At 44.8% G+C, this 12409-nt stretch overlaps 1 protein-coding gene across 14 annotated transcripts in view; it reads right to left on the reverse strand.

Moving 5' to 3' along the window:
* Window positions 1–6158: 6158 nt before the first annotated feature.
* LOC146171877 (uncharacterized) overlaps window positions 6159–12409 on the reverse strand; it is a 59551-nt gene continuing 53300 nt past the window's right edge. For all 14 annotated transcript variants that reach the window (XR_014702739.1, XR_014702736.1, XR_014702738.1 and 11 more), the window contains one exon: window positions 6159–6371. Coding sequence is in view for 1 of the 14 variants with exons in the window: in XM_084586271.1 (XP_084442397.1) it covers window positions 6212–6371 (160 nt within the window). In the remaining 13 variants the exon portion in view is untranslated. The remainder of the gene's footprint in view (window positions 6372–12409) is intronic.

The following is a 12409-nucleotide window of genomic DNA, read 5'->3' on the forward strand; positions in this document are numbered from 1 at the left end:
TAGGATGTTCGTTAATGACATGACCCGTCTTCTTCTGCATGCCAAGCCTAACACGAGCGAAACCAAAAGGCGCTGTTTTTCATGCACGGTGTGAAGCAGATGCTTGCTTTCTCTCTCGTACAGCCCATTCACCAGAGGAGAGGAGTTTATTCTTTACGCTGCCATAATGAAAAGACGCTGTAGAAATGAACTGGGAAATATGCCTGCCTGCTGCAACTCTCCGTCGTCGATTGTCCTAGCCTGCCGTGTGAAAACGAAGGTCACGAACAAAGGTCGTGCAAAGATTCCCAGCATTATCACGGATGAGCTACAGCAAGCTATACATCCACAAGTAGAACCGTTTTTCAACCCCCCATGTTCTGATACTTTTGAGATAGAGCGCTCATCTGCGCCTACCTATGCCCGCGCTCTTCTCCACAACGCAAACCGCCCGAGCAGCGCTTCTCGTATTCAGTACCGCGCAACCGGCCAGGAATGCTACACCAAAAAGGCGGCTATTTGTCGGACCTTTGACAATCGCCGCACCATTTGTAATCATTGCGGAGAGCCCAGACGTCTCTTACCATCAGATGCGCTTGCAGGCATTCACGAATGCCGCACCTCATCCTCGTTATGTTGAACTACTGCACGAATTTCAAGACTATCTCACCAGCGGTATTTCTTCCATCTTTTTCTCTGACCGCCAACTTCGATTGCCTTCTCCTCTCAATTTTTGACTGATTCATCATGTGTCCTCCGCGCCAGAAAGGGCAGGTCTCCCCGTCGGCATTGGGGGAAAATAAAAACAGTGGCCTCCAGGGGAGCGGCCGCTGTTGATAGCTCTTTTTAATATCCTCGACGCCAATATTGCAGCTTCTATCCAGTATAACTTCAACAGATACCGGAAGCTTTTCCACCTACTACCTATGTGTGTTCACGGCCATGTGCTGAGGGCCCTGAACAGTGTCCTGAGTTGGGAACTTGGCACTGAATTGCAAAAAAGATGATGCCATGGCACGGGCCACAGATTCATGCGGCATTTATTTACTCAATCATGCCTAAAACGTTCACATATAACGCATACGTCACGCTAATGCTTGAGTACTGAATAAAAACACCGATTCGCCCAGTCAGCTCGAGGTGGCTAAAAATATTGACTACTTCAAGCACGGTAAAGGAAACATCGTCCTGACTTCCTTTATTCTTTGTATAACCAGCAATTTAGCTTCGGACTCATCGCAGCACTTATCCCATCTAGCCACCCGATATACTAGATACCATCACATGCTCTCAATAACACCATATTTTGTGAAGAACTGACTATTTTAAATACTGTTTTTTTCTGAGTACAATATCGATCTTTCTCGTTGTTTATTAACACATTTCATTTTTATGCACATTTTTTTTATTGTTTTCTGTTTTTATCTTTAAAGACATACATTTTTCCTGAACCCTGTCAAGAGTCTGCAGCTTGTAATAAATAAATAAAATAAAATAAAATTTACATATTTCAATAACTTTTTGTGACAATTGTTTCAATGCCTATAATGTAATGTGTAAAAGCATTGAAGCCGCAACGACCGATTACAAAGCCTGCCGTCACACATGCACTGCGGGCACACACCCATGGCAAGAACCGATGACACTCACACAGGTCCGAGAGTTGATGTCACATAGTTCCTATCCTCAGAAGGAAACTCGTAACGATTGTGAACAGAAAGATAACTAAAGCGTAACGGAAATACACACAAAGCAGAAAGAAGGAAAAGAGCGGCGTGCACAAACACTGCACCAAACGCAAGCGATACGATTCCAGTCTGCTGATATTTCAATGTCAGACTAAGGAGCAGAAGCACCGAGTGACGTTCCTTTCAAGACGAAATTCGTAAACTATTGCGCCAGACCATCAGATGACTACATAAGGTCTTAAAAAGGCACAGAAAAAAATTGAAGTGAACTCTCTGGCAGATGCGGGTCCATACGCAGGCCAGGTCCCTTCCACGATGTTTAAAGTCCCGATAACGCGTTCGTACTCACAGGTATCAGAGCTTTGCTGCTGACGAATACGAAGCCTGGCAAGCCGGCTGGCTTGGTTTGGGAAGCTGAAGGAAATATGTATCAGAGATGGATGCTCTAATTCAATGCATACAAAATTACTTCACTTTGTGTACAAAAACAAGTGGAAAGCCGTGCACCCGCTAGTTTTTTACACTGCAGTACTATGCGAAACCATGACGTTGAGCAGAACATGCCAGGCATTGTCATCAACGTCTTTTTCATGCAGAATATATACTTCAGAAATTTTTTAGGCGTTCTGTCAGTCATATAAACTGAGGTGAATGGTGGTAGTTCTCCGGTAAGCTGTAAAACTCACGCGCATCACTTCCTGCAATAGCTGCGTATTAAATACGGTGCAATCATGAGTGATAACAACAGCAGGAGCGCCATAGTTAAGCCCCATGTTTTGTACAAAGAAGAGCGTTTGCAGGAGCAGTCCAAAGCTGGGGATTTTTCATAATAAACTGATAAGTGTAATGTTTGCTGTCATTCCCAAAATGACAGCAAACATTTTCTAAAATATACAAAAAGATATTTCACATGATTACAGCATAGCGCCATACAACTTCATTGGGCAAATTATCAGTACCAGGAGTAGTTTAGGTTTCACTTCTTAAGAGGAGGAAGAGGAGGGAAGACAGGGAGGTTAACCCGAAGTAAAAACCGGTTTGCTAGCCTGCAATTGGGGGAGGGTGTGACTGGATACAAAGGTGAAGGGTAAAAGGGCGTTACAGGATTATGAAGTAACTATAGTATAGTCAGTAAAGCAATGAAGTCAGTATATTCAGTAAATCACAGCCTATCAGCAGGCCTGTGGTTCTCAAGAAGCGGAATAGTACCTAGTCATAATAATAGGACGTAGTCATAATCGCCGATTATGACTACGTCCAGACGCCTAGAATCTTGATTTCTGTCAGCGGGCGTCCATCTAGACGCTCAAGCGCACTGTAGAGAGATTGTCTTTACAAGCTGTGTATGGGGCACTCACAAAGGATGCGGGCTATAGTCTCCTGGCACCCGCTGGTTGGACATGCTGGGTTATTAGCCATGCCTATCACAAATGCACAATAGTTGGCGCAAGCTACACCAGCCCAAAGGCGGCGCAGCAAAGTTGCTTCACGTTGAGGTAGGCCGGGTGAAAGCCGAAGTTTCAGTTCACGGTCCAGAGATTTTACGTGGGAGTTTGCAAAGTGGCCAGATATTCCCAAGGCGAGCCTGGGCTTCTGCGCAAGTGCGAGAAGCGTGCCCGCTGCGTCTTCTCTGGAAATATACTCGACAAACAATCGCCGCCTTGGTGACCAGTTTGGGCGACCTAGTCCGCGAAGATTTTGTCCGCTATGCCGCTATGCCACTGTGCCTTGAAGCCACTGTTCAGATCTACTGACTGATTTCCCCCATTTCGACACGAAGAGCGGTTAACTCTGTGGTCATCGAAGAATTCTGGTGATTTTTCCTAACTTGCGGTGACGACAATGAAGCCTGCGAAGCTCACGGCTTCCAATGAGCCATCGGTGTAGACGTTCTAAAGGTAATCGAAATAAGTCAGCGTAGCAATACATTACCCTTCAGGGGATAGAAAGTATGACGCGTATTGCTCAAATTGCAAGCGTTTCTGAGAAAACACGCTGGAAAACAATCGTTAAATTCCGGTGCTATATCAATCGGATCATGCACTGTTATTTTATCAGCATTCCTCTTGCTTGCGCTAAGTTAATTCCACAACTTACTCCAGTCATTCTCAATAATGTTAGGTAGCATTGTGAAAAAGTGCATATCATTTGATTCGTGTACCGTACACGCACTTTTTAATCATATGGATAAGATTTGTATAACTGTTATTTTTGGCTGTTTAAGTTTTCGCTTCAGTTTTATAATCTTATGCTTCGTCCAAGATGTGTTTGTGCACTCTTTTGAACTTATTTGTCCCAAAGGTATTTGGACAGTGGGACACATGCCAAAAATTTGCTCCCACAGATTCAGACGTCATCCTTTTCATCAAAACCAAATAAACAAGATTATATATTCTCAGTCACTACAGTGAAATAAGCCCTTCAATAATCCTTTAAAACGCACACGTGACTCACTGTTTGTTAAAGGAACAGTACTTGGCTAAATCTAATTCCTTGAGGGGCAATATGACGGAAGAGCTGCTGAAACAAGTCCCGCCTTCATTACCTTTAATGTGATCTTGTAACCGAGGCGGAACAGAATACGCGTGTTCTTGTGTAGTTTGGGGCGCGTTTTCTCATTTATATCAAAAATCGGCTTTCAAAGGGGGTCGTCGTATGCTCTCAGTACTTCATGTTCCTTTTCATTTTTCTATTTGCAATTTCTGAAGTGCACAGGTGTTTTTAAAGTTTCATTTCCTTGAGTCTCCATTTTTCATGAGTCGCTTTTTCGCAGGCATCTGGGTCATCACATCTCTTGCGCCCGAGTTCCGGAAGTTAAAGATAATCCACGGTAGCAGAACAGAGCACGAATGTACTAACCGAACTTTTCGTCCACCGGATGTGAAGCGGGCGACATATGAATAGATGACAATCGTGCCATGTGTCTGCCTTCCCCTTCGTCCTCGGTTATTCGCGATACCTTTCGAAAAATTCAGATGACGTTAAAATTGCTTGTATTTTCTGCAAGAAAACTATTACAGCAAAAATTGATTACCCCGTCAAAACACTCGGAAAGGAGAGCAGACCCATTTATAAGCTGCAGAATCATCTTGCCAATTAGAGTTCGAAATTCTGTAATAGCCTCTCGTTGACTTCGTGAAACACTGCTAATATCCTTACCTGAACACCGCACTCACTGCTGCCACCCCGCTACAGGCTTGAACAGTCTGTTTAGCAAGAACATTGTCATGCTTAGCTGATATTGTAATGTCTGAGAGTCAATAAACTCAAAGTTTGTTCCTAATTTATTTTGCTGGCCCTCTCCCGTTCATCAGCGAAACTCGTGTCGTAGCATTCAAATCAATACAAAAAACAAACGACATGCAGAGAGGACTTCCAGTTTATAGAAACAATTAACGCTGATACACAATTGCGAGACCGAAATAACAACGATCAGCTAATCAGATATTGGGACTGCAGCGGGTTTCTATGCACAGCGCGAAATAAAGCAAGTCTGATGAACTTGTCTAAATAAGAGAGATTATAAGCGGATGTGTAATAAAGTATATTACACCGATACGTATTATTTTGCATATTGTAAAGGTTATGTAACTTATTGCCCTTGTCGGCCTTCTATTTGCTCGCACTAAAACATAATTCTTCTCTGCGCAATATGACTGCAGTATTTATTAAATAAATAGATGCATGAATAAATTGGTACGCTGACAGAGGGGAGGGGAGGAGGAGGAGCAACCACCACCCTTCGCTAAATGGCCCATCTCTCCTTCTCAGTATTTCTGATTTCATTCGAAGCTTACATAAGTGGTCAGCCCACCACAAGTGTGGTCGGGAAAAGTGGGCTAGAACCACCCGCCATGACCCGCCCGACCCCAATCCCGCATTTAAGCACACTTAGGGTAGATTTATTTTATCACGCGTATCGCTCAGTGGGCTGCCTACTCTCAGCTTCGACTGCAGATTTGTCAGAAACATAAAAGACATTCTGCAGTGCATCTAGAGAATTGTACACACCGAAAGTCGAGATATCAGTTTCGATCATCCAGCTCACTGATGGCACAGTCTGAGCGGAGTCCGCAGTCACGAATTCTTCTCGGTTCATTCCACTCATAAATCCTAGCAGTCGGAGAGATTGACCGGCTTGGTACTAAATTCGCCTTCAGCATTTCTTAAGCCTTAAATAAAGTTCACTTCAAGCAAACACATCGGATCTGCTCCAAACTAAAGCCCTGTTTCCTGTTTTAGCTCATATAGCGACTTAAACTTGGGGCACTTTTGGAACTTCGTCCTGTTTCTGTCGTGTGCACAAGCTGAATATTTAGAAAGGTGTTTCTTGCTATTTCAATCGACTTTGAGTACAGCTAGTAAGCCCTTGATGCTTTAGAGCCGCAAGTCACACAAGTATCATAGGAATCTTTTGGCCCGTCTCAGCGCTTATTGTATTTAATATTATTAAAAGGAACATAATATAATTGGACCCCTTTAAGAAAACAATTGATTAATAACCCTTGTATTGGTAATTTCAATATATTTTAATTCTTGTGGAGTTACAACAGTGACGTGCGCATGCTAGTTTCTCCTTCTTGGATTGTAACCAGGAGGGAGCTGGAGGCCAAGAGCGAAGCAGGTTCCCAGCCAAGCAGAATGCGCATGTTGGTAGCAGCCACAGCCACGTTCACAATTCGATATCCGGGACGCTGGGTTGCACTATGTTAATGGAGAGAAAAAAAGAAAAACGTGATCGATTGAAGCATGTATATGTATCAAGAAATCCTACATCAGCGTTGTGCGCAAAAAAAACTTCGAGCATGTCTCCAGAAGGAGCTAGTTGCCGTATCACATAACAGTGCGCCTACTGGCCGTCGGTTGTGCGAAGTCACGCGACTATGTGACATGCCAGAGTTGGCAGACGCTGTGATCTTCGGCTTGGCTCTCGGTTGGGAACATCTCATTGGAGTCTATGTAACGTGGACCCGCGATTTCGGAGTTAGACTCTGTGCCTCCAGGCCAGGAAGACAGGTTCTCATTGCTTGGTTAAAAACCGGGTGTTTATGCACTCATTTTAAACCAGCCAAAGGACAAGACACAGAGAATAGAAGCAAATAAAGCGAGGCTGGTTTTTAATCTCTGTTTCATGTCTTTTGACTGGTTTAAAAAGAATGCTTACCTCCTCGCCCAGTCTTCAACCTTGTTTATGCACCTTAAATAGCCTTTCATATAATATTGAAAATTTATGACTGCACGCTAATGACTCTGTGTGGCATAATAAAAGCCCCCCCCCCCCCCCCCCAATATAAACCTGATTAGGAACTAAGCGGGTAGAAGGGTGTAACCTTAAGAATGGACGTGCTAGATATATTTCAAATTTGCTTTTATTACATACAGATTCTGCAATATTATGTTCCCATACCTAATATGTAGAACGAACACACTAAATTTAAACTAGGAATACAAAACTGCATATTTTTCAAACAAAATGAGGTACAATGTTTATTGCGTAGTATATTTCTAACATATTACAAACGCACTTGGGAAAGTTCGGCTGGTTATACACACATGGAAAATATTTCACCTAATGCTGACAGCGTACTTTCGAAGCATTACAATGTACCCATGACCTTTTGATGCTAGCAGCGAGTATATACATAATGTGCAAAAATTACGCATTTATAGCATGATTGAAATAATCATCAAAATGCTCCAGAAATGTGAAGCACATATCGAAAAAAAATGCACGTAAAATGCCTCAGAACAATTCTTGTCAATGCTGTAAGAGACTAAGAATGAGCTAAGTATTTTCAGAGCTGGATAGCAAGAAACAAAATTGTTATTATTTACCAATGACCAAATCAGACCTTAGTCTCCATTTTGTGACATAATGTGACCTTTCTCTCCAGTTTACAGGAGTTTACATTACACGCATATTCAGGCGAGCGCAGAAATTCTCCCTTACAAGCCCTGTGCATAAGGCGATAAATCAACCGCCTTTGTTGTTACGTGCGTAAACCTAATGACACATATTAACAGCAATTGTTGTTACTGCGTCTGTAGGAAGATGGAAACAACTATACGGGCCTGCTACAGGCTTTGTTGCTGAGCCACCTCTGCTGCTTCGTGCGGGCGGAGGAGAAAAAGAGAAAAAGGAAAGAAAAATGAGAGAGATAGACGCGCTTCACAACGTGCGCTACTAAAGTGGTGGCGGGTGCAGTGATGGCCTACAGCACGTGCAACCGCCGCTGGCAGGCGAGCCTCCGCCGTCTTTAGCTGGTATCTACGGTCCGTAGAGCCAGTAGCAGCAAGTCCCCATTTCGCGCTTGCCAATCTGGAGCAATTGGCATCGTGTAGAAATATGCATCATGTCTGGTGGATGTCAATACGGCGCCAGATGTGGGAATTGCGCATCACATCCCAGTTCCTCAACCACTCTTAGCGCAGCGTTCTGAGTTCTGCCACATGATTACTCTTAAAGTAGCATACTGCTGTTAGTCTAGTTAGAAAATACTTGTGGTAGAAATTACAGCGGAAAAAACAAGTCAACTTTTTAAAATAAGTTTCATTGATGAGCAATAATCCAGTTGTAGTTCACAAGAAATAATTGCATACTGTTATGTGGTGTACCATGCTGGCATTCAGCAAGTGAAGGAAGAAGTGTCTGGGTGTGTGGACGAAGACGACGCTCAGTGTTCAGTTGTGCGGCTAAGCAGTGCCCTCAAATTAGAGGAGAATAACAACAATAACAGCGGTGCCCATCCATTTCAGAGAGGTGTTACCCATCGGTTCGTGATAGAGTACACATAAATAACTCTTGCTACAGTTTCAAACCATTACTACACGGCGTTCCGCAGGGAAGTATTCTTGGGCAGCTGCTTTTCAACCTATATAATAACGACCTTGTTAACATAGATTTAAACACTTCGTTTGTTATTTATGCCGACGGTACAAGCTTATTTTTCTCACATCAGAGCTTACCCCTGCTTATTAAGAAAGCGTGTGAAGTGCTTTATGTGCTAAACACTTGGAGTCAAATTAATTATTTAACTATAAACGTCTCAAAGACAAAATCAGTTTTTTTTTCGCTCTAAAAATAAGCCAGTTAATTCCAAAATTTTCCTTCGACTAGGTCTTTCGGTCATAGATTTGGTACCAGTTATAAAAACGTTAGGTGTTCTTTTTCAAGAGAATATGCAGTGGAGTGCATATGCTGACCTTGTTCACTCCAAACTTTCGCGAATAGTAGGTATTCTGGCACGCTGTCGTTCTTTTTGCCAAAGCACATTATTGGTCTTATACAACTCCCTTTTCATGTCCACACTATCGTATGGTTATTTGGTATGGGGAATAACGACCTACACAAACCTGTTCAAAATATATCGACTACAGAAAAAAGCTGTAAGAATCATTTCTAATGAACCCAATGACCCAAACACAGAACCTATATTTCATGGCCTAAGATTAAAACCATTACCGAACCTGTTCAACGCAATTGTTTTAAAACGTTATCATACTTATTGCATAAATGGTGACCCTTCCCTTCAAACACTTGCGACGCTGACTCCAGTTGAAAAAACGTATGGCACACGAAGCAGTGAGGTTTGGAAGATTCCCCATACCCGTACCAACTATGGCCGCCAAATGTTGATGTACATGCCACCACTAGCTCTTAATTCCTCTGTTAACAAGTCCAGCTAATCTGTACAACAGTACATGTCCTCAAATCAAATTATTGTTAACACATGCAGTTATGTACCCCCAATATTGCTCCTATCATATAAATGTACTTTGTAAATATAAAGCCGTCGTTATATTTATGGATTTTTCTTGTTTTGTTGCGTTTTGTCCGCTGCTGTATTGCACTGTAAGCGGGGTGTTAGCCTTTGGCAAGCCATCGCAGGCTTTTTGCTAGCACCCTGCAGCCTCACGAGTACTGTGTAATCAGTGTTGATGCTGAATAAAATTATTTGTATTTATTTGTATTTGTATTTCCACTCGTAACATCTTTGGTGGAGGTGAAATCATCGATCCCGTGCAGCAGGCTGGATCTCTGCAGTGGGCGCTACGTCGGTAAAGTCACCGTGTCCACAGACCCCAACCCCTCTACGACCGCTGCCCCAACAGTCTTCATGACTCAACCCCAAGATCCGAGCACCTTCTGTTGGACCGACGACGTTGATGTGGACGACTGGTTCTCCCTCTACGGACGAGTAAGCAAACACAACAGCTGGGAAGCAACGCTTCTGCTGGCAAATATATTTTATTTGACCGGCACCGCGCGCGTCTAGTTCGAAACGCACGACGATGAACTGACACCTTGGGACGTAGCAAACAGAAGCTTCAAGACCTCTTTGGCAAACCCATTCGACGCCACCTTGCTGCCAAGAAAGACCTGGCATCTCGCGACCACACATCGTTCGAATCACATATTTCTTGCATACAAGACGTCCTATCCCTGTGTCGGAAAGTCAACTCGGCCATGACTGAGGAAGATAAAGTAGGCCACATACTAAAGGATATAGCCAACGACGCTTTTTACTTCGTCTTATGCAAGGACTGTTTAACTGTAGACTCAGCTCTTCAGGTGTGCGGGCGCTTCAAGCAGACGAAAAAAAACGCATATGTCATCGTTCTGACCGCCTGTCGAACATAGCTGCTACCTCATCCTGTACTGACCTGCCTACTTTCTGTCAGCCTTCCAACACGACTAACTTGACACGAATCGTGCGCCGGGAAGTCGACGCCATGACTCCCGCTGTTTTCCCATCTCAGCTGACAGGCAACACCCTCCCTACGGTATTCTTCATCCAGGCTGTTGTTCGCCAGGAGGTGGCTAACATGGGCATCTCTGCTGGCCACGTCCCGGACACCATCAACTCCAACTGACCCCCTCCTCTTATCGCTGCTGCCCGTACCCCAGCTTTATGCTTCGATACCGCTACCGCAATCCTAATGACTGGCGTACCGCTGACAATCGCCCCATCTACTTCAACTGTTCTTGTGTTGGTGATATCTCCCGTGAATACCGCAACTGCTGGTCCATGCCATCACGCCCATTCTACTATGTCAATCGCAGTGGAGTCTCTGCACCGCGTCGTTCCTCGTCCCTACCTGACCCGTCCCGTGCAGATTCTGTTCCACCTGTTCGTGTTTCCAGCCGGTCGCCTTCATCGCAACCCGACGGTCCCGCTCTTCTCTTCTTCGTCGTAATTCTTCACCATCCTATGCCGACCGCTTCTCGGTAAACTAGTCGATGCAGCTCCCGGAAGTGATGCTGCATTCGCGATCCGGACTGAAAAACCTCTCTTGACCTTTGCTCCACATCTAGCGTTATTGAAGCCTTTGTGTATAGTGTTCTTGTCTCTGCCCTTATTGGCACTGGTGCCCAACTATCTGTCCTAGGTTCCTAGTTTCTTCATCGCCTGAAGAAAGTCCTGACGCCATCAGTTTCGCCCACCGTTCGTGTCGCCAATGGCACCACTGCTGCTGTGCTTGGTATGTGTACCGCCCGTGTAACCATTGCTGGTCGTCACACACCAGTCTTATTCACGGTGCTCCAGGAATGCCCACATGACCTGATTCTTCGCCTTGACTTCTTGACCGCTCACTCAGCCATTATTGACTGCTCAACCGGCATTCTACGCCTGGACCCTCCCCTCTGCCCTGAAGACCTCTCCCCACCACCTCGCCTCCGCTCAGCAAAATATTCCCGCCTTACTCCGGAAGCTATCCTTTATATTCCCTCGTGCCCTTTCCCACCTGTGCCCGATGGAGAATACCTGGCGTACCCAAAACAGACGTCGCTCTGCAGCGTCACGTCATCATCCCACAACTCATCGTACACGTATCTCAGAATCGCACCACTCTCCCAGCCCTAACTTCAATTTGTCGACCCAAGTCCTCCCCGACGGAATTTCATTAGCTGAACTTTCCCCGCTGAGCGACTGTTGAGTTTCAGCCTTTTGGTCTAGGTAACGCACCTGCAACTTTCAACGGATGATGAACTCGTTGCTGCGCGGTTTGAAGTGGACAACTTGTCTTTGTTACTTAGACGACATCATTTTTTCTCGTCCAATTTTGACAGCCACCTCTCTCGCCTTTCTGCCATTCTCGAGCTATTCCGCCGCACCGGCCTTCAACTCAACTCCAAGAAATGCTCTTTAGGCCATCGGGAACTCAAAGTTCTTGGGCACTTAGTAAATGCTGCTGGTATTCAAGCTGACCCCAATACGATTAGCGCTGCTCGTTCTTTTCCCACACCACGTTCATCTAGTGATGTTTGAAGTTTGCTTGTCTTGTGTTCGTGTTTTCGTCATTTCGTGCAGAACTTCGCAACCCTTGCTCGCCCTCTCACCGTCCTACTGAAAAAATGCATCTTTATCTTGGGGCCTTGACCAAGCTGCAGCTCTCTCTGAACTTATCGCTGCTCTCACCAATCCACCCGTCTTGGCCCATTTCAATCCTTCGGCCCCTACCGAACTCCGCACTAACGCCAGTAGTCACAGCATTGGAGCTCTCCTCACTCAGCGACACCACGACCGCACCGGAGTGATTGCGTATACCAGCCGCCTACTATCTAGGGCATAATACAATTGCTCTGTCACAAAGAGAGAGTGCATAGCTCTTGTTTGGGCTATTGCGAAATTCCGCCATTATTTGTTTGGACGACTCTTGACTGTCATCACGTACAACCATGCCTTGTGCTGGCTATCTTCACTCAATGACCCTACTGGATATTTGGAACGCTGGGCATT

Source organism: Amblyomma maculatum, unplaced genomic scaffold (assembly GCF_055883805.1).
Source record: "Amblyomma maculatum isolate TAMU_Amacu unplaced genomic scaffold, ASM5588380v1 scaffold_17, whole genome shotgun sequence".
Lineage (NCBI taxonomy): Eukaryota > Metazoa > Arthropoda > Arachnida > Ixodida > Ixodidae > Amblyomma > Amblyomma maculatum.